The sequence below is a fragment of the Rhodamnia argentea genome, chromosome 9, assembly GCF_020921035.1.
Source record: "Rhodamnia argentea isolate NSW1041297 chromosome 9, ASM2092103v1, whole genome shotgun sequence".
NCBI lineage: Eukaryota > Viridiplantae > Streptophyta > Magnoliopsida > Myrtales > Myrtaceae > Rhodamnia > Rhodamnia argentea.
The window spans coordinates 23,430,047-23,455,104 of record NC_063158.1 but is presented as its reverse complement, the minus strand read 5'-3'; the positions used below and the strand labels follow the sequence as shown (position 1 = coordinate 23,455,104).

The window sequence follows — 25,058 nt, the reverse complement described above, 5'->3', positions numbered from 1 at the left end:
CTTTTCTCATCGGCCCAATTCGCATTACATCATGCTTAGAGCGAACTGTTTGGTCAACCAAGAAATCAGATGAGTTTGACGACATTACTGTTGTTCCAAGGTTGGGAAGTGAATCGAGGTTCACATTTCGCTCGTCGCAACCTTTTCAAGAACATTGTGGTAATTAAATAAAGAGGAACGGCCATCTGTATATTTGAATGAGTAAAACCAATACTAGCTAAATTGGCCAATTCGAAACGAAAAAATGGCGACATGTTAGCGCTTGGCGATCGACACTTGCTCTCGTAGAGCTGTTTCGGCGACGTTGGCCATTTGAGACCACCAGGTGACCTCTCACAGTCAATGAAAAAGCAACAGGCTGCTGAGTTAAGACGACAGCAACCTGGGTATTGCGATAGGACGTATCGAGTTTGCCGATTCAACAACAGAGGATCCGATTCCGGAGTGATTCCAGAGTGACTTTCCCAATCGACGGCGAGTAGAACACCATCGAACATTCGAGCAAAAACCGGCTTTGTGATGACCCGACTCGAATGATTGTGTTTTTACAATGCCACCACACCTAGGTTCGAGATTTCAGACGAAACCACGGTCCAAATCTCACATCGGTGCTTGAAATTGTCAACCTTGTGCTCTGAATAACCCGTTCCTCCCTTTAGTGACCAAAAGTAGCCGGGACTAGTGTTGTTTTTCCTTTCAATTGTTGTTAGCGGTCAATCACATTATTTATACATAGGTGTCTGCTTTCGCGGAACAGAGAGATCGCTTTACTGCTTCTACATCAAGCAAACAACAGCAAACCCACCTAGGAAAATGGCAAATCTCAAATTCATGAACTTCAATTTCACTAATTTCACGCGATATACCGAACTGTTTCGCGTCAGAAGCTCGACGACGGGGACACACCTTGAACACATTTGAAACTCGTAAGATCAATTGAGCCAATGTCGGTTTGACGATATGTACTTCTATCAAGAAGGAGCTAAAATAGTTTAATTGGACTTTATAAGTCCTCCGGTTTCAGCTAGACTTCTTTCACCGCCGGGCCATTCTTTCCCATCTCGAAGCCTGGGTACTGGAAGTCCTCCTCGGCAACGTACCTCGACCAGTACCAGTGCGTCTTCCACACTTGGCCCATCTCCTCGATGGGAATGCCCTTCGTCTCGGGGAGGAAGAAGTATATGAACACAGACATCACGAGCACGAAGAAGGCGAAGAAGAGGAACAGGCCGAACTTCAAGTGGCAGAGCATGTTCAAGAACACCTGGGCGATCAAGAACGTGAAGATCATATTGACCGACACATTGATACTCTGGGCGGCAGAGCGGATTTCGAGCGGGAAGATCTCACTGGGCACGAGCCAGCCGAGCGGCCCCCAGGACCAGGCGAATCCGGCAACATAGATGCAGATGAAGAGGACGACGACAATAGCGTACCACTTGGGCAAATCCCCTGGGGTCCCGTCCACTCCGAATTTAGCTCCGATGGCCGCCGTCACAACCACCTGCATTCATCCGAAACAGAACTTAGGCTCCAGTAAATAATGTGTGCATGATTCTGTGATACGACAAATTGAAAAGCTTTCAGATAATTTCAGTAAATCAGCTACGTTACCTGGCAAATCAACATTTGGGTCCCTCCCTCAAGGAAGAGGAACCTCCTTCCCCACTTATCGACGCCATATATCGAGACCAGCGTCGCGGCGACATTGACGCAACCGGTGATCACGGAGGACATCAGAGACGCATCGCTCTTGAACCCGATAGTCTCGAACAGGACGGGCGCATAGAACATGATCACGTTGATGCCGGTGAACTGCTGGAAGAAGGGGATCAGGACAGCCATGGTCAGGTGCGGCCGGTACTTGCGCTGCAGCAGGTTCCGCCACGGGTTCTCGACCTTCTTCGACTCCTCGCTCGCCGCGACAAGGTCCTGGAACTCCTCCTCGACATCATCGATGCCCCGGATCCTCCTCAGCTTCTCGCGGGCCTCGTGGCTCTGGCCCCGCTCGATCATTGAGTTGGGGGTGTCGGGGAGGACGAGGGCGCCGATGGTGATGATGAGGGCCGGGACCATGGCACCGCCGAGGCTGAGCCGCCACCCCCATCCGCCCTTGATCTTGGCGAAGAAGTAATTTAAGATGTTGGCCACCAAAATGCCAATCGTGATCGATAACTGGAACCCAATGTTCAGTGCTCCTCTGTACTTGTATGGGGCCATCTCAGAGAGGTACAGTGGCACAGACTGTAATTACCAACAAAAATTCAGAAATCTTCATTGACTAAAGTTTTACTGGATAAATGGAAAAGGTTAGGTCAGAAATAGCGGAGGGGGGGCCCACTCCAATTCAAATCAATAATCGGTTTAATATGATAATAATTGTAGGCATCAAGGTTCAATTATTCTATTCAACGCCGTTGCTGTCACGAGTAAACGCTTGGGGGAAGAGTTCACACAGACATGACCAAGAAAATGTACAAAGACAAATTTGCCATTCATGACCTGGAAAAATTGATTAATTTGACAAAGAGGATGGTGACGAGCTGGCCGATGGTTTCGTAAGCTGGAAAAAGATACAAAATCAAACATGAATAAATAAATAAATAAATAGATCGGAGTTCTAAGTATCCGTCTCTGTCGGAGTTTTGATTTTTTTCCTGAGCAACCTTGGACGCACATGGCAACACTTTCGAAAAATCTGTTCGGTCATGTGACTTTATTTTTTAACTTCTCAAGTAAAAATATTTTTTCACTTGAAAAGTAATTTTAAAGTCACTTGAGATTAAAAAAAAATTAATTTTAGAAAAAATCAAAAGTAAAAGTAGAAAAATTAAGGATAAATGAGGAAAAAAATTAGTGGATATGAAATCTCAACATCTGGGTCAGAAAAAAGAGCAGCTTTTGTTTCAATGAAAAACCACGCTCGTCTTCTTCTTCCTATCAGTTCCCGGATCTGCGGCTCGAAAGTTGAAATGACCTCACATGGCGAAAGAAAGACTCAGAGCGACGACCCAGAAAAAAGTACGGATTAAAACAGATGACGAACAGAAAACCCATCTCCTAAATCCAGGGAAACAAGGTAGATTTCGAGACCAAGAAAAGGGTCGACGAATCTTGTACCTGATTAGCGAACCCGATGCCGAAACCGAGCAACATGCGGCCGAGGATGAGCATCCAGACGGCCTTGGCGGCCCCGTTGATGATGGCGCCGGCGCAGAACAGGATCCCGCCGAACAGCATCGACGGCCTCCGCCCGAACTTGCGGGTCACGGTGGACGCCACGATGGACGCCACGAGCGCGGCCAGGTACAGCGACGACGTGAACATGGTCAGCTTCTGGCTGTCGTACTTGCAGTACTGGTTGGTCGTCGTGTCCGCCATCTTCTTCCTGTACACCGACGGGAAGAACTTCCTCAGGAACGAATCCATCGTCGTGACCCCACCTGCGAGCGACAAAACAAACGAAGATTCAAGTCGCGATAACATCCCACTTGACAGAACAGAGCTCCGTGCTTGTTGGTGTGGCGATTACCGGAGATTCCGATGTCGTAGCCGAAGATGAGACCGCCCATGGCGGCGACGACGCACGTCACCGTCACGAAGGGGGTGAGGTTCCCCGGGTACTCCTTCCCGCCAGTGGCGATTCCTCCGACGGCCGGCATGTCTGCTTCTCTCTCTCCTTCTTTGCTGGTTTTCTTTGAATCTCAAATCAGGTGAAACCGACGAGACAGAGTGTTGCGAGAGATCAGACTAGAGAGAGAGAGAGAGAGAGAGAGAGGAATGAGATAGAGCTTTTGGACTGCGATGGCGAGTGCTTATATAGAAGGAGAAGGAGCATATGTGAAATGGAGGACCGTTGAGCTGTCAAAAACCCAATATCTTAATTTTGAACCAACATATTCTCTTTTTTACCTTAATCATTCTAATTGTTTTCTTAATCTGGATTCGGTAGATAAGTTCGTGAATTACTCTTAATCCGTGATTAGCCGTTTGGGCGGACCGCAAACTTGGCAGATCGGGACCCAAAAAAAAAAAAAAAAAAAATTAAACTCCGGTCATTCTCATTCAGCCTGTTAAATGGGGATGGATTATGTTGAAAAAACTGGAAATTTGATCTATTTCTAAGTAAATGGATTATAGCTCACTTTGTCTCCAAGTCTCTCTCCCTCCCCGGGCGTCGACCGTTGACTTTGCCGACATTAACATGGGAGAAATGGTTGCGCTTGATGTATTTTCCGTTGTTATATCTCAAAGTTCAAATAATACCGTTTAAGGTCAAATAAGATAATAGCAGCCCTGCTGTCCAACGAATATGTTGTGGATTATTGATGATGATTAGGGTTGAGTTTTTTTTTTTTTTTTTTGGGTCAGAATGATGAGGGTTCAGTTTGAAAGCCCGGAAAGCAAACGGTGCCCGAGAAATATTGTAAATTAATTGAGACTATACTTTAGCAACAAAACAAAAATACGCTCGAGGGCGGGACCCACTAAGTGAAAGAAATTAAGATAATCCCATCAAGCGTAAATTTTTCCAAGAAGAAAATGGTTGACCGGAAGTATTGACTTACCGTATGGCAAAATGTTGCGCACGATAAAACCCTAAAGTGTGTCCTTGAATACTCGAGTATGAACGCAAAAGTCGATAAACGATAAAATGTGATCTCATAAAATCTGATATGGTTCCCGCAATATTTTACAATTCGAGCCTTCCTTTCCGGAAAGATAAACCGATCTATAAATCACGATTTCCTATTGACTTTTTTGGGCGCAACTATTTTGTTTTATTATCAAATGAACAGAAATTGTACAATCTTAAGATATACTCCATAGCCATGTTCTTGAAACACAGGGAAGATGACTTTCTTTTTCTTGCTTTCAAACGGGACATGATGCCGGAACCGGCCCTCCAAACTCACCCACAGACAATTATAGCGCGGGCGATAGAGATGAGGTTGCCTTGAAAAAAACCAAAGTTAATTAATATAATTTACTCCACTTAATTGACTTTGATTTCAACAAGATCTCGCCCACTAAGTTAGAGCAGATTCGTAGATAAACACGAGAAGTCGGTCGAGTTTTGGATAATCTCCAAAAATCCAAGTCGGATACTACTCACGAGCCACGGCCGAAAAAGGGCACGCTGAAATGTGGGAAGACCGAAGCAAAAGTGTTCACGTAATAAATACAAGATTGGATATATGTGCGGTTTCAAGAGCTAGGTCAACCGGAATTTGTGGGGTTTTCGGATAACGTTGGATTGCGTTAATTAGAAAACGGATTGATTAATTATTTTATTTTAATTTTTCTTGCGGTGGATATGCGTGACTCGAGAAAGGGAAGGAGGGGACTTTACAGCAAGAACATGGTAGTGAAACACGTGAATCCAATCCAAGGTAAGAGGTCACAAACTTTAGGAGGATGTTGTAGGATTTGATCGGTTGATTTCGAGAGGATAGGCATTTGGTGACGTCTCTTGTGTTTGCGAGAGACGGGGGACAAATTTTTACGTCATAATGTCGACTAGGATATGAAGTGGAAACTTGGACACGCAAGAATTAGGTGGATTTCATTGAATGGTTATCTTATATGGTTGCCTCCTTGGAATCGCGATCGGTAGAGTGACGTGGATCTTGTAGTAGAGTCCCTTTTTTTTTTGCAAAGTGTGTTTAGGTGGATATAGGTGAAACCACGACCGTCGAGGGAAAATCGTATCGGGGGTGGAAAGGTAGTGTAAAGAACTAAACTCCCACCTCTAGCGATGATATCGTGATCGAGCGTGAAACCCTCGTTTGTATGAAAGTTAAACCGATTAGATAACGACAAGCTTTAGATTTACAACATTAGGCACCACTGCCTCGACAAATTTGGGGTGACACAGTACACCCACGTAAGCGAAGCATCTAATGCAGCAAACTCATTTGGATATGGCTTTAGTGTTATCTGCATACGCAGAGTTTAAGGTTTAATTCTTTACATAATCTATGTGAAATTTTCGTTCGAAGTAACCGGTATCGACAAATGCCGTGTACTGTAAAGGATATTTGGAGAGATTTTATTTAATCCGTGCCTCAAAAATATTTATTAATCGTCACAATAAAAGAAAAGGGATGATCATTTTCAATGTAATGTATCTCTCGAAGTTACGTGCAATCAACGGATTAAGAATCCAAATATTTCTAGATTGAATATGGTGGGATCGCGTACTTCCGAAAAACTCGCCAAGACCCTGTTTCAACAAGGGGAATCGATAAAATATACACAAAGTCTATGTGTTGTTGCTTCTTGCTTGGGAGAAATTATTTCCGAAACTATAAATGAACGTAGCCCTAGAGTCTTGGCTATCATTGTTATTGAACAAATCGTTGACACTGACCGACAACTGATTTCACATCTCTCTTACATCATCGAAATTCGAATCTTCTTCATATAATCATTCCTGAGGATACGGGTTTCTACTTTGAATCCTTAAGAACTTGGAAAAAGGAGTTAGGGTTTATGACGAAATTATACATTGTAGAATATCACAAGGGCTAAGAGAATCGGAGCTTAATGTCAACCTCAAGCATACTAATTCTGGCCCCAAAGAGAAGAAAACCCCCTAATGCATTTCCCAAATGAAAAAATTGCGATAATTCAATCATAATTTTTTTTTATCAATTCATTCTTAAATTTTTTTCGTGTGTGTCAATTCAGTCCTAAACCTTTTGCATTTATATAAATTCAGTCCATCCGACCAACATTGATCGGCCGGAGATAACATGGACGTCGGCTTGCGCGGATGTGGCACTGTCTCGCCGATGTGAAAATTTTTAATAATATTTTAATATTTTTTACGAGGTTCTTATTTCCATTTTTTTTTTTGTTTTTTTTTTCTTCTTATTCCCTCCTCCAGCTAGTCGATGACTCGGGGACTGGCCGAAGGAAAGGGTCAACGTGACCCGCCTAGTCGTGGCTAGGCAAGCTTGTCCTCGCCCGGCGATGGTGAGGGCAGCGTCTCAGCCCTTGCATGCCCTCTCTTCTTCATCTTCCTCCAACAAGAAAAAGAAGGAAAAGGAAAAGGAGAAGAAAAAGAAGAAAAAGAAGCATCAATGGCAGCCCACATCAACACCAACCGGCCAAAATTGACAGGATAAACTGAATTGGCACAAACACAAAAAGTTTAGGACTAAATTAGCAAAATTGAAAAACATTTAGGATTGAATTAGTAAAAAAAAATGTCGGGATTGAATTGTCACAATTACAATGAATTTAGGATTTTCTTGACAATTTCTCATTTGAGAACTACATTAATTAGTTTAAGCCTCAAAAGTCGATTTCTCCTCAATCTGCCCCTTGGATCCTCTCAAAGGTTCCTTAATCCTTGCCAAGTGAACCAATTTCAATCTTTTAAGGAACACTACGTTTTATTCAACCAACAAGCTTCTTAAAGAACAATTCCACATACCTTCCAAAAAGAGTGACCATTTATTGCTTTCATGAAAGTGAAAGAATCCTATTCGGGGACACTAAAGAAAGACCAGTAAAAGCGTGGAAGGAACTTACCTTAGAAGATTGCAGAGAAGAGTAAAGAAGACAAACCAGTGAAGATAGCTTTCGAATGATACGTATCACCATAAAACATATAATTATTGTTTGATTTCACCGTATAACTTCTTCCGGATCAATTCTTTAAAAATTGACATTTTGGCGTAGGCATTGATCTTTCCTGGCCAAAGCAAAAACTGTGGTCCCAAGCCAACAATTTCGCCCGAAGTTAGGGGGAAAAGTCAATGAGACTCGAAAAGCATGATTGGACCAGCTATCCTTGGGAGGAGGTGAAGTTAAGGGAAGAACAACATGGTAAAGAAATTACAAAATTTTTAGAGTTCATCTATTTTCTAAATGCACTCCTCGTCTTCTTCCCTCCCTTCTTGTCCCATCTTTTTCCAAACGAAGTCATGAAATACTAAACATGAAACTCTGCTCTTTTCATGCTAAATATGTATCTAGAACTACTCCTATTTCTCCTTTCAACTCTTGATTGACTAAAGAAGTTGGTTTAATTCAAAATATGATCACGTAGGTCTGGAAAACCCTAGCTTTTCTGCATGGTAATGATAGTTAAGGGGTGGGTCGGGCGCATGGGCGGTGGGTGTATATGGACCTGCTAAAATGGGCTTAAAACCCTAGAAAATTCAAACTTTAACTTTTGTCCCAATTCTACCTTTTGTCTCATAAAAAACTTCAAATTTGAAGTCCAGTCTCAATTCTACAATAAACTTTTTTTTTAGCCATAAAAAACCAATAACTTTAGGTTATGTCCCTATTCTATCATATTTTTTTTCTCATAAAAAACCCCAACTTTAGGTTTTTTTTTTTTTTCCAATTTTACCGTCCAATCCCAATTTTACTCTAAAATCATAAACTTTTACTTGAGTCACAAATCTGCCTCCATTAACCCTTCGTCCAAAATTTCTCGTTGGCAACCGAGAAATGAAAAACTCTCAAGCACGAGCTATTCGAGTGTCCTAAGCGTGAGCTCTTCCACTACGAGAGATAGAACATTCAAAAGCACAAGCGATCAAAGACCGAGCGCAAAACCACAAAGTGCAACTTTGATGGAGGGTGAGATGGAGGTAGATTTAGGATTCAAGTAAAATTGGCGATCTCTTATGAGATAAAAAATTAGAGTAAAAATTTATGATAGAATTGAGATTGGTCCTAAAGTTGAGGATTTTTTATGAGACAAAAAATTACAACAAAAGTTTATGGTAGAATTGGGACTGTGCCTAAATTTATGGTAGAATTGGTACTGGATCTAAAGTTGAGGATTTTTTATGAAACAAAAAAAGTTTGTGGTAGAATTAGGACTAGATTTAGAGTTAAGGGTTTTTTATGGGACAAAAAAAGTTTAGGGTAGAATTGAGATTGCACCTAAACTTTTAATTTGTCCAATGTGATCTCTAAATTTTTGGTACATGTATAATTTAGTCCTTCAACTATATGAAAATATTCAATGTTGTCGTTTTATAGTTAAGGTCAAGTTCATGGAGAGCATCTATAGTTTAAGTTCAAGTTCATGAAGAGCAATGAATATAATAACGAACATTTTCATATAGTTCAAGGACTAAATTGAACATGTACCAAAAATACATAAATTACATTGAACAAATAAAAAGTTCAAAGACTACATTATATATTAGGATAAAGTTCATGACCCATTTGTATTATTATCCTAAATTTCACCGACTGTATGCAAACTATTCTGGGCTGAGATCATCTTCACTAACCAAACGTCCAAGCTTAATCGATTAATCATCATTTGCACAAGTTTCAAAGTCAAAACGAGCAACACAAACATAACCGTTACTTAATCGAGACACCCAACTCTCTATGCCATAACTTGCCAATGGACTTGGACCATCGCCTAGATTGCCCTAACCAAGGGAAGACACTTGCGAAGAGAATTTTTTGGTCTTCTCCAAATTGTGGGTGTGGGAGGGATACTTCCCTATCCATGGGGCTTTGGACCCTGCCATGACCGTTGACTCACAGGTCGATGAGCCTCGCAAACTGTAAATTCAGCTCCCCGTTTCAAAAGCCCCACCACGCCCCGTATGATTCAGACTACAGGAGGCGAACGTTGGATCTGCCAGAAGAATACAGAGGAACACTTGCCCAACTTGCACCCACTTGTCTTTGATTGACCAGATGTTAAAAAAAAAAAAACCAGACCGTCACCGTTGACTACGAGGTAGACCCGGTTCCACATCAGGATCACTGGTTCTTGTTTTGCTTAGGACACTTCATCCGATGTCGTACTCCGCAGGGAAGATAGTTTGGAGCAATGCGATGCTTGTAAAAGGACCGACGAACTAGCTTGGTTGTTGCATTGGGCCTTGGTGCGGTCTAAGTACGTTTTAGGACGTTCGGTGCACTAATTTTCTTCGACTTTCCTCATAACATGCATAATTAATGTTCTGTATTATTGTGCTTTCGCAATCTTTTGACCGTATTTAGCACTTCGAAGCTGAATATTCGTATTGGAGATGGCTCGGTGTGCAGAGATTTTACATGCTCGATGGCAGGCCGATGACCATAAAGATAGCGTCACAATCGTAATTCACCTACATCCATAGCGGACCTAATCTTGGCAAGAATGTTTTATCTCTTTCTTTTTTTTTCACAATGCACAATCTGTGTCACAAGAAAAGTTTACATGGTCACCGTCATATCCACGATATGTATCTTTTTTATTCAAATCATGAAAAATGCGAATCTTTACACAAATCATGCAAAAACAGATAATAACAAAAGGATCCCGGCTTTCTCCAAACCTGATGGACTTCTCTGATTGGACGGTTACAAATGTAGACATCGCCCCCATACAAACGCAACCAGAAATTGTTGCCGAGTGATGTTCAATCTTGCAACCCACAAGTCAGAAAATCGATCAGAAGGGATTGCTTTGGACCAGTGACGATGGTAACATGCCGCCCTAAACTTATCCCTTCGAAACCCATTACGAGTGTCCTTGGTTATTCCAAAGTGCAACTTGCTGATAAAAACAGATTTGGTTAAGCAGAAGACACCAATGAATGCTTTTGGGGGGGTTTGCTGATGTCAAACATGGTAGGCTTGACCATGAAAGTCAGCCAATTAGAAAAGAACAACAGGCCCCCAAAGCGGCCAATGGACGCAATCGTCCAAGTCATTATCCACCGTCGTTTTGCCGGAGATCGGGCCCGGCCCCGGGTCCCACGTGCCGCGATTCGCTTTCACACCTCCTCCCCCGACACTACGCTTTGTATTTTGTCGTGACACATACGTATTCATGCAGCGTATTCAACGAAAGAAAAATTCGAGATGTACTTGAAATTTAGTGTTTGATCTTAGCCGGAAGGCTGCGGGAGGAAAATTTTGATGTAGCAACTTTTTTAATAAGATACTGTGCAACTTTCGGAAGCATCCACACCATGCTCTCGGGATGATCTCCATTGAATATGTGATAATTGATGATCCGTATGTCACATGACATGTCACATCTATATTTATGCCGTTTCTGGAATGGACAATCGACGGTGCGATCTCGTTGAAATCAATTTAAGGAGACGGATCTTATCCTACGAGAGCAGTTCAGAATGGCTTATAATAATAAATTGAAATGTGGTTTTGCTCGCGACCCTATTGGTAATATTTTATCCTATGTACGTGGATGAGCTGCTCACGGAAAGAATGGACTGGCCAGGTTAGTAAAACCAATAATCAAATTTCCAAAAGTATTTGCCACATACGCTAAAATTTTTCTTAGCAATAAATAGGTGGCTGCTGCTTGCCAGACATGCCACACCCACACCCACATGCGACGGCTTCTATTCAATTAAGGTTGCCAGAATATTTGATGACATGACTTGTCATGAAGATCACCAGCTCAGCCTGACCAAATTTGTTCATTTAAATAACACCCCAAAAATCAAAAATAAAGAAAAAGGCCATGTGACATTCCCTCGTTAATGTCAACATATCATAACTTTGGGAGAGGTTAAAATGAAGTAGATAAATTATTCCAAAAAGGAAAAAAAAAACAAATGTGTTTATTGTTCTTTGTGATTTCTAAAAAGGGATCGTTGAAAACACTATATTTTTTCAAAATGCTAACTGCATCTAGCACGAAAATTGTTAACATATTTGAATCTTCTGCAGTGATTAGTTAATCATGTCCCGGTAAATATTCGCTTGTAAAAAAATCGAAATTTAATCAATTTAGACATGCCCATGGGGCGACATTTTAAACAAATTACCCTCACCAAAGTTTATAGACAGTAGAAATAAGTAAATAAACCTGAACAATAGTTCTTATGGTCATGTTACATGCTTTTTTTTATTTTTGGTATGTCTGCCTCCCAAAAGAAAACCATCCCCAAAGATTAAATGCTGATTCTCATAGCGCGTCAAACGATAACAATCAGCCCCAATAAAGAGTATGCTTATCTCCAATTTGACAAAACATGTATCTCATAAAACAAAAAATAAAAAAAGCAAACAAGAAGAAGGGAAAAGTCAACCATTTCGATGAGAAAGAGTTGACCGTCACCCTCGTTTTGCTACGACCAGAGATGCGCATGGGAAAACGAAGCTTGCAAAATTATGGGCTCGTGCATGGGACCATGAATATGCCTATGTCACTTTAGAATGGGAGAAGTGTCAAAAAAGTCATAAATTTATTGTATCGGTGTCAATTCGGTCCTAAACCTTTTGCACTGGTGCCAATTAAATCCTAAACTTTTTATTGGTGCTAATTTAGTCATAAACCTTATGTATTGTTGTCAATTCAGTCTTAAATCTTTTATATTTATACCAATTGAGTTAATCCGGTCAATTTTGACTAAAAATCGCTAACGTGAATATCGATTGTCCTACATGGCACGGCTAGCGCTAACTTGGACATTTTTTCATATTATTTTAATATTTTAAATATTTTTAAACATTTTTTTGGTCTTTTCAAAATTATTTTTAAAAATTATTTAAAATATTGAAAAAATATCCATGTTAATGCCAACCGTACAACGTATGATAATTGATATCCATGCCAGTGATTTCTAATCAAAATTGGCCAAATTGACTCAATTGGCATAAATTCAAAATTTTTAGGACTAAATTGGCACTTCTATAAAAGATTTAGGACTAAATTAGCACTAATAAAAGGTTTAGGACTTAATTAGCATCAATACAAAAAATTTAGCACTGAATTAGCACCAAAAAAATGTTTAGGACTGAATTGGCACTAATGCAATAGGTTTAGAACTTTTTTGACACTTTTCCCCTTTAGGATTGACTCTCTCGCAAAGAAAATAATGTTTGTTCTTTCTAAATTTCCACAGAAAAGTTTTTGAGTACGTCTACTGAAGGGGGGCCTCCGTGGATAATATGAAATCCTTCGGAAGATTTTTCTTGGCCAAAAAGATCAATTGATATAATTGGTTCGCACATATCTCTTGTGCAGAGGAGTTTGAGCTCGTGAAGAAAAACCGGCTCAAATTGATTTTCTAGTTTGAATAGGTTTCTTAGTTGAGTTGCTTACTAGTTGAAGTATGATTTCTAAAATGGATTTCCTGTTTTGGATCCAACTCTCGTTTGTACACAAGAAATGTCTTCGTTGTTAAGAGCATCAACGAGGCGGTTTCTTCTGAATTGCACCATAAAGCAACCTGAGAGTGTTGAAGCTAATAAGTTTTGTGGTAAGATTTGTGTAATTCTTTTGTGGGATTAAGGGATTATTTTCATAAGGAATTGTGAGGGCTAATACTATGTGGATTGTTTAGGATAATTGGAACCTAAAAAACACTAAGAGTGTTTAAGTAATGCGAGTGTTGTCGCAATCTCTATTTTATCGCTTGATTTATAGTGAAATCTCGTGCAGCAGCTCTCCTCATGAATCTAGATCACACTGATCGACCCATGTATACATGGTATCTAATTTATTTTGGATCACTCATTTTCCACAATAAGTTAGGTTTGGTTGAGTTGAAGCAATTTGATATGATCGAACAAAGGAAAATTAAAATCGATAGGCTTGAAAGGAATGATTTTTTTATTCCGGAATACTCAAACTAAAGATTATCTGTGCTAGATGAATCCGCACTTACCCCTATATAGGAATAGCCAGAGTCAATGAAGTAAGTTGATTAAGAATTGCTAAATAAACAGGCATTGGGTGTTATTTTGTTGATGTTGGCTCGTAACGTCACGTTTAACATCATGAAAGTGAATACCATTGCGGGACTGATGAATGATCTATCAAATATGTACAATAAACCTTCTGCGATCAATAAGGTCTACTTGATGTGACGCCTGTTTCACTTAAAGATGGGCGAAAATGTGTCGATTGCTACACATATCGACGAATTAAATGCGGTTGTTAGTCAATTAAGTTCAGTTGAGGTTAACTTTGATGATGAGGTACGTGCTTACACGATAGTTAGGATATTACTATTATTATTCTTAGTAATTCCTTTGAGCGAAGAAGTTTGACATTTGATGAGGTTCGCAATTCGATTCTTGGAGGGATGTATGCAGAAAAAAAAAATCTAGGAATCTATGTTTGTTGCATTAGTAGGTGAAAGTAGAAGAAAAACTAATGCTCGTGTTAGCTGGAATAGTGCAAACCTAAGTAGACAAAATCGTTCTAGAACTAGTGGTATTGTTTGTTGGAATTGTGACAAGAGGGGTCACTTGAGAATGGATTGCCTTGGGCTAAAGAATGAAAATGTAAGGAAATTAGAGTTGAGTCTTGTGTTGATATTGCTGTAATTGTTGATGGTGTCTTGGATGGTGATGACTCTGTCTTATTTATCACTGAGAACTTGTCTTTTAACGAATAGGTTATGGATATCGATTATTCGTTTCGTGTTACACTAAACATGAATTGGCTTACTACTTATAAACACATGAATATTCATTTTGATAATGTCGGCAAAGTTGAGTCTCTTAGTGGCTGGCGAGGTCGATCCCACTGCCCCTCACCTCCGGTCGATCGCTACGATCTAGCAACCGGCTAGAGGAATAAGGGAAGGGGAAAAAAAAAAGAAAGAGAAGGAAAAGTAAAGGAAAATAAACAAATAAACAAAAAAATTGTAAAAAAATATTATTAAAAAGTGTCCACATTAGTACGGGTCACGCCACGTAAGACGATCGATGTCCACGTCGGCGATTTCCTGCCAAAATTGATCTAATGGACTAAATTGACACCAAAGCAAAAGATTTAGGACTTAAATAGTAAAATAAAATAAAAAAGAAGTTTATGAATGAATTGGCACAATTATAATAGATTTAAGATTTTTTGTGGTAATTTTCACCATTCCAAACCCTACGAAAAGATAATGTTCGCCACACCGCATCGGTCTCTCATACACGCCTTCATCTTCTTGGCCTCGCCCTTTGTTTTAGTTTTGGTTCTTGATTCTACATTCACACCTCTCCACATGAAGACAAACCTTGAAAAACCCTAATATTTACAATGTTTCATTTCATCCTTCGTTGTCATGGGAACCGATCGGCGATAACGATACATTCAAGGAATAGTAATCAGTGATTGCACCTTAAATTGGAAACCATTCTCTTGTTTTAGGGTAAAGAACCACCGATGACTCAAACCTAATTATCATCAACATCCGGTTTTCCACTGCCTCGTCCCGATTGAGCTGGTCAATGATTCCGCTAGTATTTAATTTGTGCACCGAAAAGTTATAGTTAGATTTATTGTGCCTACTGCATCGTCATCCGCGATACTGAATTTTTACACTTCTATTATAAAACTTCAAATTAGATGAACAATCTCGATGTTCTTGATTGGGACCATATAAATGGTTCACGTTGGAGACGACTTTGAGAACAAAAGGCACTCTAATATAAACATCGGTAGCGGTGTGGTGATAAAAAAAAATTACTAATTTCACTGGTTAAAAAAAACATAAGTTGAAAACGAGTTTAGTTATCAAATTAAATCCGGGTATTTTTTGGGTAAGGTGTTGTCAAAGTACATCAAAAGTCGATTGATAAGTCATCTTTTTCTTTATTTTTTTTTTCCTTTTTGTAGACCAATTTCATGATTAAAAGGGTAAAATAAAAGGAAAAGGGAGCAGAAGCAAAGGGCTCAAAATAAAGCGAAAATATGGACCACATCAATTCGTCCGATACATCAAAATCCCACGAAGTTTCCTTCCACGTGCTTTAGCAAAAGAACCCTGAAATTAATTGTCTGAAATTGATGTAATTCCCACTCCAAATTGTCTGATGCTTCTGATGGAACAAGTCATTATGCTCAACTCTCTTATCTTCCAATCAAAACCACTCTTCATTCATTTATTTACACTCATTTTTTTAGTAGAATTTCTGCATCAGAAGTATTTATAGAGCAGAAATTCATTTGATATCGTAATTTACGTAGCAGAAATCCATTTAATTACGCAATTTCATTTTTCTATTTTTGAAGCATCTTTTGACTTCAGAAGTAGTTTTGCAACCACTTGAAGAAGTAAAAGAATATTACTTCTCTCTAAAGGTAGAAGTGTTGTCATGAGCGCGTTTCTATTTTTTTTTTTTTTAATTGGAGAGAAAGAGCATAAGAAAAATAATCAAATAAATAGAAAAATAAATATATGGTGTTAATTAATGTGATGATGCGGTAATAATGATTGACTTTTGGCGCGCCAATTAAGATGAACCACTGTTCAGCTTGGAGTCACCAAGTTGCATATAGAAACAATCTTAGTAATACTCCAAAGGCCGAAGACTGAAGTCACTTCTAGGGGGACATAATTAGTGGGTCAATCGATGTGACTTTTGACTTGTAGTGAATCTTGTCATGTTTCTATTAAGAATAAAGTACTAAAATTATTAGTTATGTACTTAAATTATCAGAGGGATTCCTTGCCGGAGGAGAAGAAATGTCGAGCTAATCTCATATTTAATTCTCATTATCCACAAGCGCTCTCCCACTTTGTTTTTTCTCTTATGGTTTGTGAGTATGATTTTGGCATTTCGTAATATTTATCATACAACCGCTATCTTCTCAAAAGGTTTTCTCTTTATCATGTCCATGCTGATGATAAAGAAACGTACTTTGTGCCGTTTTCACTTAACTTAAGCTTTTAGACCCACGTACTCGATTTTGATATCCAAACTGAGCAGATATTTTGAATTTGGTTCCTCACGCTCCTCTTTCACCCTTCTTTTTATGTTACGAAAGAGGTAGGAGAACTGTGACTAGCGAAAATATCCTTTCTAGATGTCATCACGAAAGCATTGTTATCGGCTACAGCTACGCATTTCAAACCTTACAGACAAATAGAGGTTGAAAGAGCCCAAGCATCATATTGAAGTCGGCAACTTTTGGAAAACAAAACAAAATGGCAAGAAGTTTTGAACTGAGTTGGGGGTCCTTGCAAGTTCAGACTAGGTCCTTTGACATGCCTCTTTGAGACAGGATCAAATCTAATGTCATTAGAAACATCTGGGAAAACTCTCCACAAGCCCTAAACTTAATGTAGATGGTATTATTTAATTCTAAATCTTTCAATTAGTTCAATCAAGTCCAAAAATTTTCACGAGGAAGTGCAATCGCGTCATCAACCTTTCAATGGGTTCAATTAAGTCCTAAACTTTTTTTTTAGAAATGCAATTAAACCCCAAAACTTATATTAAAAAGTGCAAGTTGAAGATGAAATATAGGTGAAGATCGGGCTAAAGGCCTATATAACCATAGGAATCATCTTTGTTCGTTCTTTTTGGTCGAAAAACTGGAAATTTCATTAATTCAAAGTAAGTTCGTGAACATCAGAAATTAAAATATCCAACATAGGTTTCAGAGGAAAAGATAACCAATTAGTGGAGAGTTCTTTTTCCCCCTGTGCCTTAATCACCCAATCTGCTAGCTTGTTCGCCTCTCTTCGACAAATGGGTAAGATGCACAAAGCTGAGTTGGGCCAATTTTGTCTTGCATTCTTTAGTCCAAGCCCTTGTACCCCATGGGCCTTGCTCCTTGTTAAGTAGACATCCGACCAAGGAATCAACTTTATCAAAAGGCCCAATTTGTGAATTGTTGAAGCAGAAACACATGGGCCCAAATTTGATGTGATCAAGATTGAAAATTTGAAACGAATGGCTCCAGAAAGATTTCGAAATGAAAGGCCATCCTCTTTTTTTTTTTTTTTTTTGGTGCTTGCTTGTCCGAATCCATTATCATCATCCTACTATCCATTCAATATATCATTTAATTCACACCATGCTACGTAAGAGCTGTATCTGAATATTAGACTAATTAATTTGCTTAAGCACATTCAATTTCTTAATCAATTAGGTTAAGTGGATCCAACCCTTTGCTTTTTAATTAAAAGAATTCACAATGACTTCCATTTGCTGATATCAATTTTATGGAACGTTTGTCCATAAAATTTTGTGAAATAACTTTCCTCATCGTATCGCTCACTTATCTTTACTCGAAGGGAAAATGACATGAATGTTTCTTGAATTTTGGTGGAATATGCAATGTGGTCATTGAATTGTTAATTTGTCCAATGTGGTCCCCGAACTTTACCTCGATGTGTAATGTCATCCCCAAACTTTTATTTGTTCAATGTGGACCATAGAATTTCGGTACATGTTCAATTTAGTCCTTGGACTATATAAAAATATTGAAAGTTGTCATTGATCTTGAATTAATGGAAGGACAACATTGAACATATTCATATAATTCAGGAATTACATTAAATATGTGCAAAAAGTCTATGGACCACACCAAAGAAATTAAAAATTGAGGCACCATATTGCATAATAGACTAAAGTTTAAGAACCGTATTGAACAAATTAAAAGTTCGGAGATCGTATTACACATTGAGTCAAAGTTTAAGAATCATTTATATTGTTATCTTTTACTAGATAGTTAATCTAGTAATCTAAATGGTGGCCCGCTGTCCTTACAGGGACCATCTTGAACCGATGAGATTAGCTAAATATCTGACCAAAAATGATTTGATGTCAACAATCCATGCTGTGTTCTGCATTATCCCCTTATGCTTGACAGATAATGGCTGTGAGAGTAGGTACTTAGCTAAATATCTGACAAAACAAATACGATTTGATGGGACAAAGCAAGAATTTGAGCGAGCATAGTATGGAGGGCCTGAAAGGATCGAAGCTGAAGCATGGAAGAGCAAGAACACATGAACCAGAGGAGAGAGAGAATAGTAGTGTGTTGGCCAATAAATGGACAAACAGGAGACGAGACGGCAGTAATACCAATAATAAAAGCTTCCTCGCATCATGAGTGGACAGAACTTCAGCAACACTCGAGACCCACCTCATTTTTGAATGCAATTCTGGGCGTAACGCTTCACAACTGTATCGGCCCATGATGCAGATTTTAATGGTGTCTTTCCCCTTGCAAGAACTTTTGATTCTCTGTATAGCACCTGGTGCCAGGATCATTGCACCAGATGGTCCACACAGAGGCACAAAAATGAAGAGATCAGTTGATCCTGTAATAGCAGCATGGCTACCTAGCATCACTGGGAGGCACGGTGAGGTCGAATCTTGTGGCATCGGCGAAATGACCTGGCAAAACGTTCAGACCTCGACAGTTGATCGTAGAAGGCATCAAGTCTCGATGTGAAGGGTTTCGTCCCACCTCTGCATTGCACCCCTGACACGTAAAAAAATGGAAGTGTTCATGGTCCACACTACTTCCATCCGTGAGCTGGCTATTCCCTCCTCTGTTGCGTCCACGACTCCACAGCAACCTACCACCAGTAGGACCACTGCCAATCGCGTTCAGTTTCCGCTATGTCTCGAAATCCCATCTCTAGTGGTAAAAAATCTCGTGTCTTTACAACGCGACAACAAGTAAGGTCATGCGACGACAAAGAAGGCAACTGGAACAGTTATTGTTGTCTTTTCTTTTCAGGCTTCCTTTGCTTTCCGGATAATACAGATTCCGGCATGGACACTCTTGGATGGTCAAGACACGAGCGTCCTAAAAAATCCAGGAAAAATAACGTACAGATTTACAAGTAAATTACAACTTCCAACATGATGACACTATCATTGCTAGCCTTAGCAAGCAAGGAGACATGGGCAAGACGCAAAAGACAAGCCTTTGCACAAGAGGAACCTTCATCAGTCGGCCATCCTTACTTGGCTTATCATATTGGCAGAAAGACAAAACCTTGTTGCTTACTCTTCACATGCCCGTTCACAGAGACTCGTGCCTTTCCCATGTGCTCTTCTCTACATGCCTACAAAACAAGCTCTCCGAACCTCCTTCTCATCTATCTTTAATTAATTGCCTCGCCACTATTTAATACATTCTTGTTCTTCTTTGCTCAGAAGAGGAGAAAAGGAAAGGACAAATCGGAATTGAATCCAACAACACAATGCCAGCTTACTATCTTGGAAGCAATATTCAATATAGCAGCTTTATTTCTGGGCATGTACTACTCTTGATGGATTACAATCTAAACCAACCAAAAAAGCTGTCCTAAAATCTCTTTCTGGAAGAGGGGAAAGGGAAGAAACCAAAGAGGAAGAGACAGACCTGCCTGGAAAACACTTTAGATGTACATGTACAGTGAATTTGATTTAAAAAATAGAAGGGTGCTTCTTAAGGATGCCAAATTCCACTCAACATGCTGCGGAATCGGTTAGTGGATAGCTTCCTGACGAGCCGTTTGGCGTCCGAAACTTCCGCTTCCGCGAGCTTTTCCAAGGTTTTCAGATGCCCAGAATTCACAATCTTTTTCCTCCCCCTGTGGCAACCCGTTATCGCCATCAATGTGGAAAGCAAGAACTTCTTGTAACTGGAATTTACCTCCTCTGGCTCAAGGAGACGAATCAGTAATCCAATGTTGTGGTCCTCTTGCACAAACCTCTTCCGGTTTTTCGGGACTAGAACCATCGCTGAGAGCGCTTCCGCCGCCATCTCGCGAACTTCAAATGATTTTGCATCGAGAAACCTAACAAACTCGGGCAAGAACCCTGCATCCCCCAGTGCCCTTTTCGCCTCCTCCGAAGTGGCACATAGCTTGGCTGCCACTTTCAGAGCTAATTCTTGCACTGAAACTTCACCCTTGCGAAGGAAATTAAGCAAAAGCTCAATGAATCCATAACTCACCAACATGTCGATACAATTTGGCAAGGAGAAGCATAACTTTTCGATGGCTTGAAGAGACAACTCTCTGGTTTTGGATGATATCAGCAATGTGGGATCCAAAATGCGTACTAGCGCACGAATTCCTCCTTCTCTTATGACCATTTGCCTGATCGAATCATCTTCAGATGCTATGCTCTGAAGGAACTCGATCGAACTATTCCGCACATTGTCAACCTTTGATTGCGAAAGCTTGATGAACGTTGAAACCGCACCTTCTTCAACCATGAACCTCTTAATTTCCTCGACCTGAACAAGATTTCTCAACACCCCACAAGCAAGACAAATCAACTCTGCTTTCGAATTACCATTAGCACAAACTTTGAGCAAAGCTGTGACTCCGCCATGAGCGGACACGGACCACGCGTTATCCGCATTTTCCGTCAATTTCATCAAACACCTTGCAGACCCTTCCTTGCCCTTTTCACTCCCACACTCCAAAACCCTAATCAGCGGCCAAATTATCCCTGCACCAACCAACACCCCCTTACACCAATCGAACCTGGCAATGACCAAAACCGCCTTCACTGCCTCTTCTTGAATCTCCGCCACCTCCGAGAAATCAAGAAAGCCCACCAACACATTCACAATGCCACCAACCTCCACAACTATCCTCACATACCTGTCGTCCTCGTTCATCACTTCATGCAAACTGACCAAAGCCTGCTTCTTCATCATAGTGTCACCAATTTTCATTCTTGTCAATAAATCCCTAACGTAAAACCTCATATCCTCCTTACAAGCACCAAGACCAGGCCTAGACACAACAATGGCGTTCGCAGGAGTCAAAATACCTGTCGAATATATCTCCGCAAGATTCTTCACAAAACGATCGAACTTGGCCAAGATTATGTCCAAATCACTCTGCATCAAGAGCTTCCCACTGTACGAAAGATCGACGCATCTTTTGGCAAGATCGCCGCTTTCGCCCAACGCAACCATCAACGCGCGCACCAAGCCTGAAACCGCCGGGTTCCGCCCGGAGCCGGCGTCCTCGATCGAGACCAACCCGGAATTCAATTCCTCGAGCTTGTTCCTTATGAGCTGCCATTTCAAGGCGAAAACTTTGACGGAGTGAGACAGAGAAATCAACGAGCACGAGCGCTCGATGGCGCGTTTGAGGCTGCTCTGTCTTGATTTCACCTCGTGGGTCGTCTCTTCTCCCGCCATTTTCGCAAGAATCTCAGTGGGTTCGGAGCAAAAGAACCATTTTTTACTTTCTGGGTCTTTGCTGTAGGCAGAGACGAAGCAACTGGCTTCTTGAAGCCGTGACTTGTGAGGTATCCAAGAAGAGGGACTACCTTATCACGGGGGAGAGAGACAGAGAGACGGAGCGAGAGTGAGGGGACTGGCTAAGAGAGATTTGGCTATCCTCTGTGTGTTTGGAAGAAGATTGGAGCTAATGGCGTGTGAATTCGCACGACTGTCCCTACTGGGAGCGCGAGACAGTGAAGGGTCGAGGGAGGATGGTGACGGAGGAGGAGGGGCGTTTCCGGGAACGGATGGTAAGAGCGTGGCTTTGGCGACTTGACCAGTTTTGAAGTTGGAGCAGATACAGGGGATGGAGGTGGTTGAGTCACGAATTTATGGAGAGAGAGAGATTGAGTGTGTGCGTGTGTGTGGGGGAGCATCTCATATTTTCACATGACATATTCAGGCTGTATTTTTAATTAAAAGATTGTTCCATCGATTAGTTCGGTTATTTTCAAAGCATTACTCGGCACTTTTTAATCGAATCTAATCTGTTTCAAGAATGCTTAACAAGGTGCCCTCAACATGGTACTCTTCTATTGTTCCCCTTTCGTTAATCAAGTGTTAAGATTTGGAGACGATATCGTATTGGATGTGCAAAACTGAAAATCGCGGGACGCATCACATTTCGTGATATGAAGTAGAGCAATGTGAATGATACATCTGATAATCACTTGGCATCAAAAGGGAAAATGCAAAGATTGCTGAGCTTGTAATCGTAGAAGTTATTAACGTTATGCTGGTGATCTTAGGGAAAAAACCAAAAATATGCTCGAGTTTTTTTTTTAATCCAATAACCAAAAAGCATAAATCTATCTTCAAATCTACAAGTTACGTACTCCAACTCAGCAAAATCGTAGGTTTCTTTACACGATTACCATTTCACTCTCCAAGAATACACTTTCCATCTTCTAACACCCACACACATCCAAACCCTAATCAACATGGCAAAGAATCTAAACTTGCTCAGCGGATGCCACCGCCGGTGTCTCCCACTAATAGCCCGACCCCTTCCGCCACTGTCGCGGAGCCACTAGACCCTCGGATCCCCTTGTTCTCAATCGTTTTCTGTGATTCCCTCTCTGTCTCGCAGTCGCAGGAGCTCCATTGCCCTTGAGGTCTTGATTTGAGAATATCCGTGGCATCGCAACCTCGAGTCAAACATATATAATTACAAATATATGTACGTTCTTTTTGTCGCGCGTGAGAATTCAGGCATGGTTTTGGTAATTTCGCTAAATATTTCGGTTGCAAGAGGTGAAAAGGGAGGGAATATTAATTCTACTTCGCATTAAAAAATAATGGTGGAGATTTTTTGTTGCACCGGTCACCTCGCCAAGTGCGGAATAAAAAATGATCATGGTACAGCAGTGCAGGTCGGCAGCTTTCACTTATGTCACACATGATGACATAAAGTCTTCAAATAGTGCCATTCCAGCTTAGTGAAAGCATTAAGTTAACTGCTATGAATATGCTTATTTTATATTAGGTAGTTTACCTAGGAAAATGTTAGTTACATGTACCTTTCATTAGGGCACTACACATCAGTATGCTCCGTGAGCTCAATGGAGGCAACCTTATTCCACAACAAACTATAGGATACGAAACCGAACTAGTCGATTGCTTGTTGAGTCCTTCACAAACATAGCCTTAATTAGCATATCCGCAAACCTAACCCGGTTTATGTCTCGTGTTCCTTATTGTAGAGCTGGTTTTCTGGTTATACGAGAAGTTCATTGTATCTATTAAGGTTCGGATGTGTGGCAGCTTAGCTCTGAGTTTGACAATGGCATGGGTTGAAAATGGAGCATCAAATGACATCGGGTATAATATTTTTTTTATTAATTGCATGATGTGGATGACCCTTAACTTGGGTTTTGGGTTTTATTGCTCCGGTTATTACTCTTATTTTAGGGGTGTCATGGGGAAAGCAAAAGGGAAATGTACTTTTAGTGCAAGACACCATTAGGATGGAAGAGGAAAGAGACTCTTTTTGTGATTAAAGTAGGGCATGAATTTCTAACCGAGCTATGTATCATCTTAGAGAAAGTGGGCTTTTGCGTAGGGTTCACGGTGAAGAGAGATTTTCCCTAAATGTCTCACTTCATTATATTTGCTTTTCCTTTATTCTTTCTATCTAAAGTTGAGGAAATGGAAAGGCCCCTAAGACCCTTTATCTAAAAGGGCACATGAAGTTTTACTCCAAAAGGGCCGGTGTCTTGCTGTCGCTAAACTTAGCTAGTGAGAAAAACGTTAATATCACGGAAAATTTCAAATTGGTATACATGTGATAAATATGCTTCAAACTAATTTTTTTTATCATAAAAATTTTCAAATTGATACATTTGTGATAAATTTATCCCAAACTAGATATTTGACCACAAAAAATCTCAAATTAGTACACGTAGTGATAAATTTACCCTTCATTATTTTTCATTAAATTGGATTAATACCACGAATAGCCCCAAACTGGTATATATGTGACAAACGGAGGGTAAAAATCTCAAACCGGTATACCCGTCAACCGCCAGGTATCATCTAATTTAGCGATTTGATAGTAACATTTAACGGAAACTAACAAATGATAATTTTATCACAACCGTACCAGTTTGGAATTTTTTGTCGTCAAAAAATTAATTTTGGTAAATTTATCACATATGTACCATTTTAGAGTTTTTCGTGGTATTAACCCGTGAGAGAATGAAAGAGACAAGCTAATGGAATTAAGATATTAATGCCCTAGGAGAGAGAGAGAGACAGAGAGAGATAGAGAGACAGAGACAGAGAGAGACAGAGAGAGAAGGACCCTTCCTAGAACATCCCTTAATAAGGACACCGCTTCAATTAGGTGAAAAGGAGGAAAAGGGTATCTTCTCATTATCCCTAAGCCTTAGAGATGACACATCCTTCCACTGCAACCATGTGAAGCCCCTTTTACCAGGAGATGCCTTGAGATGGAGTTCACCATTATTGAATAGTAACTAGCTAAATGGAAAGAGTTCTCGAGACAATTTGATGAAAAGAGGTGTGGGGAAAATTGATCTCTTTTCATTGTTTTCCTGTGAAGTTTTTAGTAGTGACAATGGCCGGCCAAAAAGGCACCCCCCCAAACAAAGCTATGCCCATT

The 25,058-nt window shown here is 40.3% G+C and overlaps 3 protein-coding genes across 6 annotated transcripts in view; 1 reads left to right on the top strand and 2 right to left on the bottom strand.

Moving 5' to 3' along the window:
- Nucleotides 1-25,058, top strand: part of LOC115739662 (equilibrative nucleotide transporter 3-like) — a 469,706-nt gene that overhangs the window by 104,569 nt on the left and 340,079 nt on the right. The window lies entirely within an intron of this gene.
- Nucleotides 815-24,732, bottom strand: LOC115739729 (sugar carrier protein C). 4 transcript variants are annotated; one of them, XM_048285726.1, is made up of 6 exons: nucleotides 24,714-24,727; nucleotides 9,363-9,366; nucleotides 3,533-3,672; nucleotides 3,121-3,443; nucleotides 1,615-2,244; nucleotides 815-1,504 (listed from the first exon to the last, which is right to left on the bottom strand). In XM_048285726.1, the coding sequence occupies exons 3-6, from the start codon at nucleotides 3,660-3,662 to the stop codon at nucleotides 1,025-1,027; spliced, it is 1,563 nt and encodes a 520-aa protein (XP_048141683.1). In that variant the 5' UTR covers nucleotides 3,663-3,672; nucleotides 9,363-9,366; nucleotides 24,714-24,727; the 3' UTR covers nucleotides 815-1,024. The 4 variants fall into 4 exon arrangements, with proteins under 4 accessions (XP_048141683.1, XP_048141682.1, XP_048141680.1 ...); XM_048285725.1 differs by lacking the exon at nucleotides 9,363-9,366 and having other exon boundaries at nucleotides 3,533-3,676; nucleotides 24,708-24,732; XM_048285723.1 differs by lacking the exons at nucleotides 9,363-9,366; nucleotides 24,714-24,727 and adding an exon at nucleotides 24,670-24,698.
- On the bottom strand, nucleotides 19,920-22,243 carry LOC115739770. Its single transcript, XM_030673021.2, has one exon. The coding sequence runs from the start codon at nucleotides 21,848-21,850 to the stop codon at nucleotides 20,135-20,137; it is 1,716 nt and encodes a 571-aa protein (XP_030528881.1). The 5' UTR covers nucleotides 21,851-22,243; the 3' UTR covers nucleotides 19,920-20,134.

What these genes read in the sequence shown, in the direction of transcription:
- LOC115739729 (XM_048285725.1), bottom strand. Translation starts at nt 3,662, where the DNA reads ATGCCGGCCGTCGGAGGAATCGCCACTGGCGGGAAGGAGTACCCGGGG. An exon ending in CTACGACATCGGAATCTCCG is followed by an intron (nt 3,444 to 3,532) that starts GTAATCGCCACA and finishes TGTCGCTCGCAG; the next exon opens with GTGGGGTCACGACGATGGAT. An exon ending in CCCAAATGTTGATTTGCCAG is followed by an intron (nt 1,505 to 1,614) that starts GTAACGTAGCTG and finishes GGATGAATGCAG; the next exon opens with GTGGTTGTGACGGCGGCCAT.
- LOC115739770 (XM_030673021.2), bottom strand. Translation starts at nt 21,850, where the DNA reads ATGGCGGGAGAAGAGACGACCCACGAGGTGAAATCAAGACAGAGCAGC.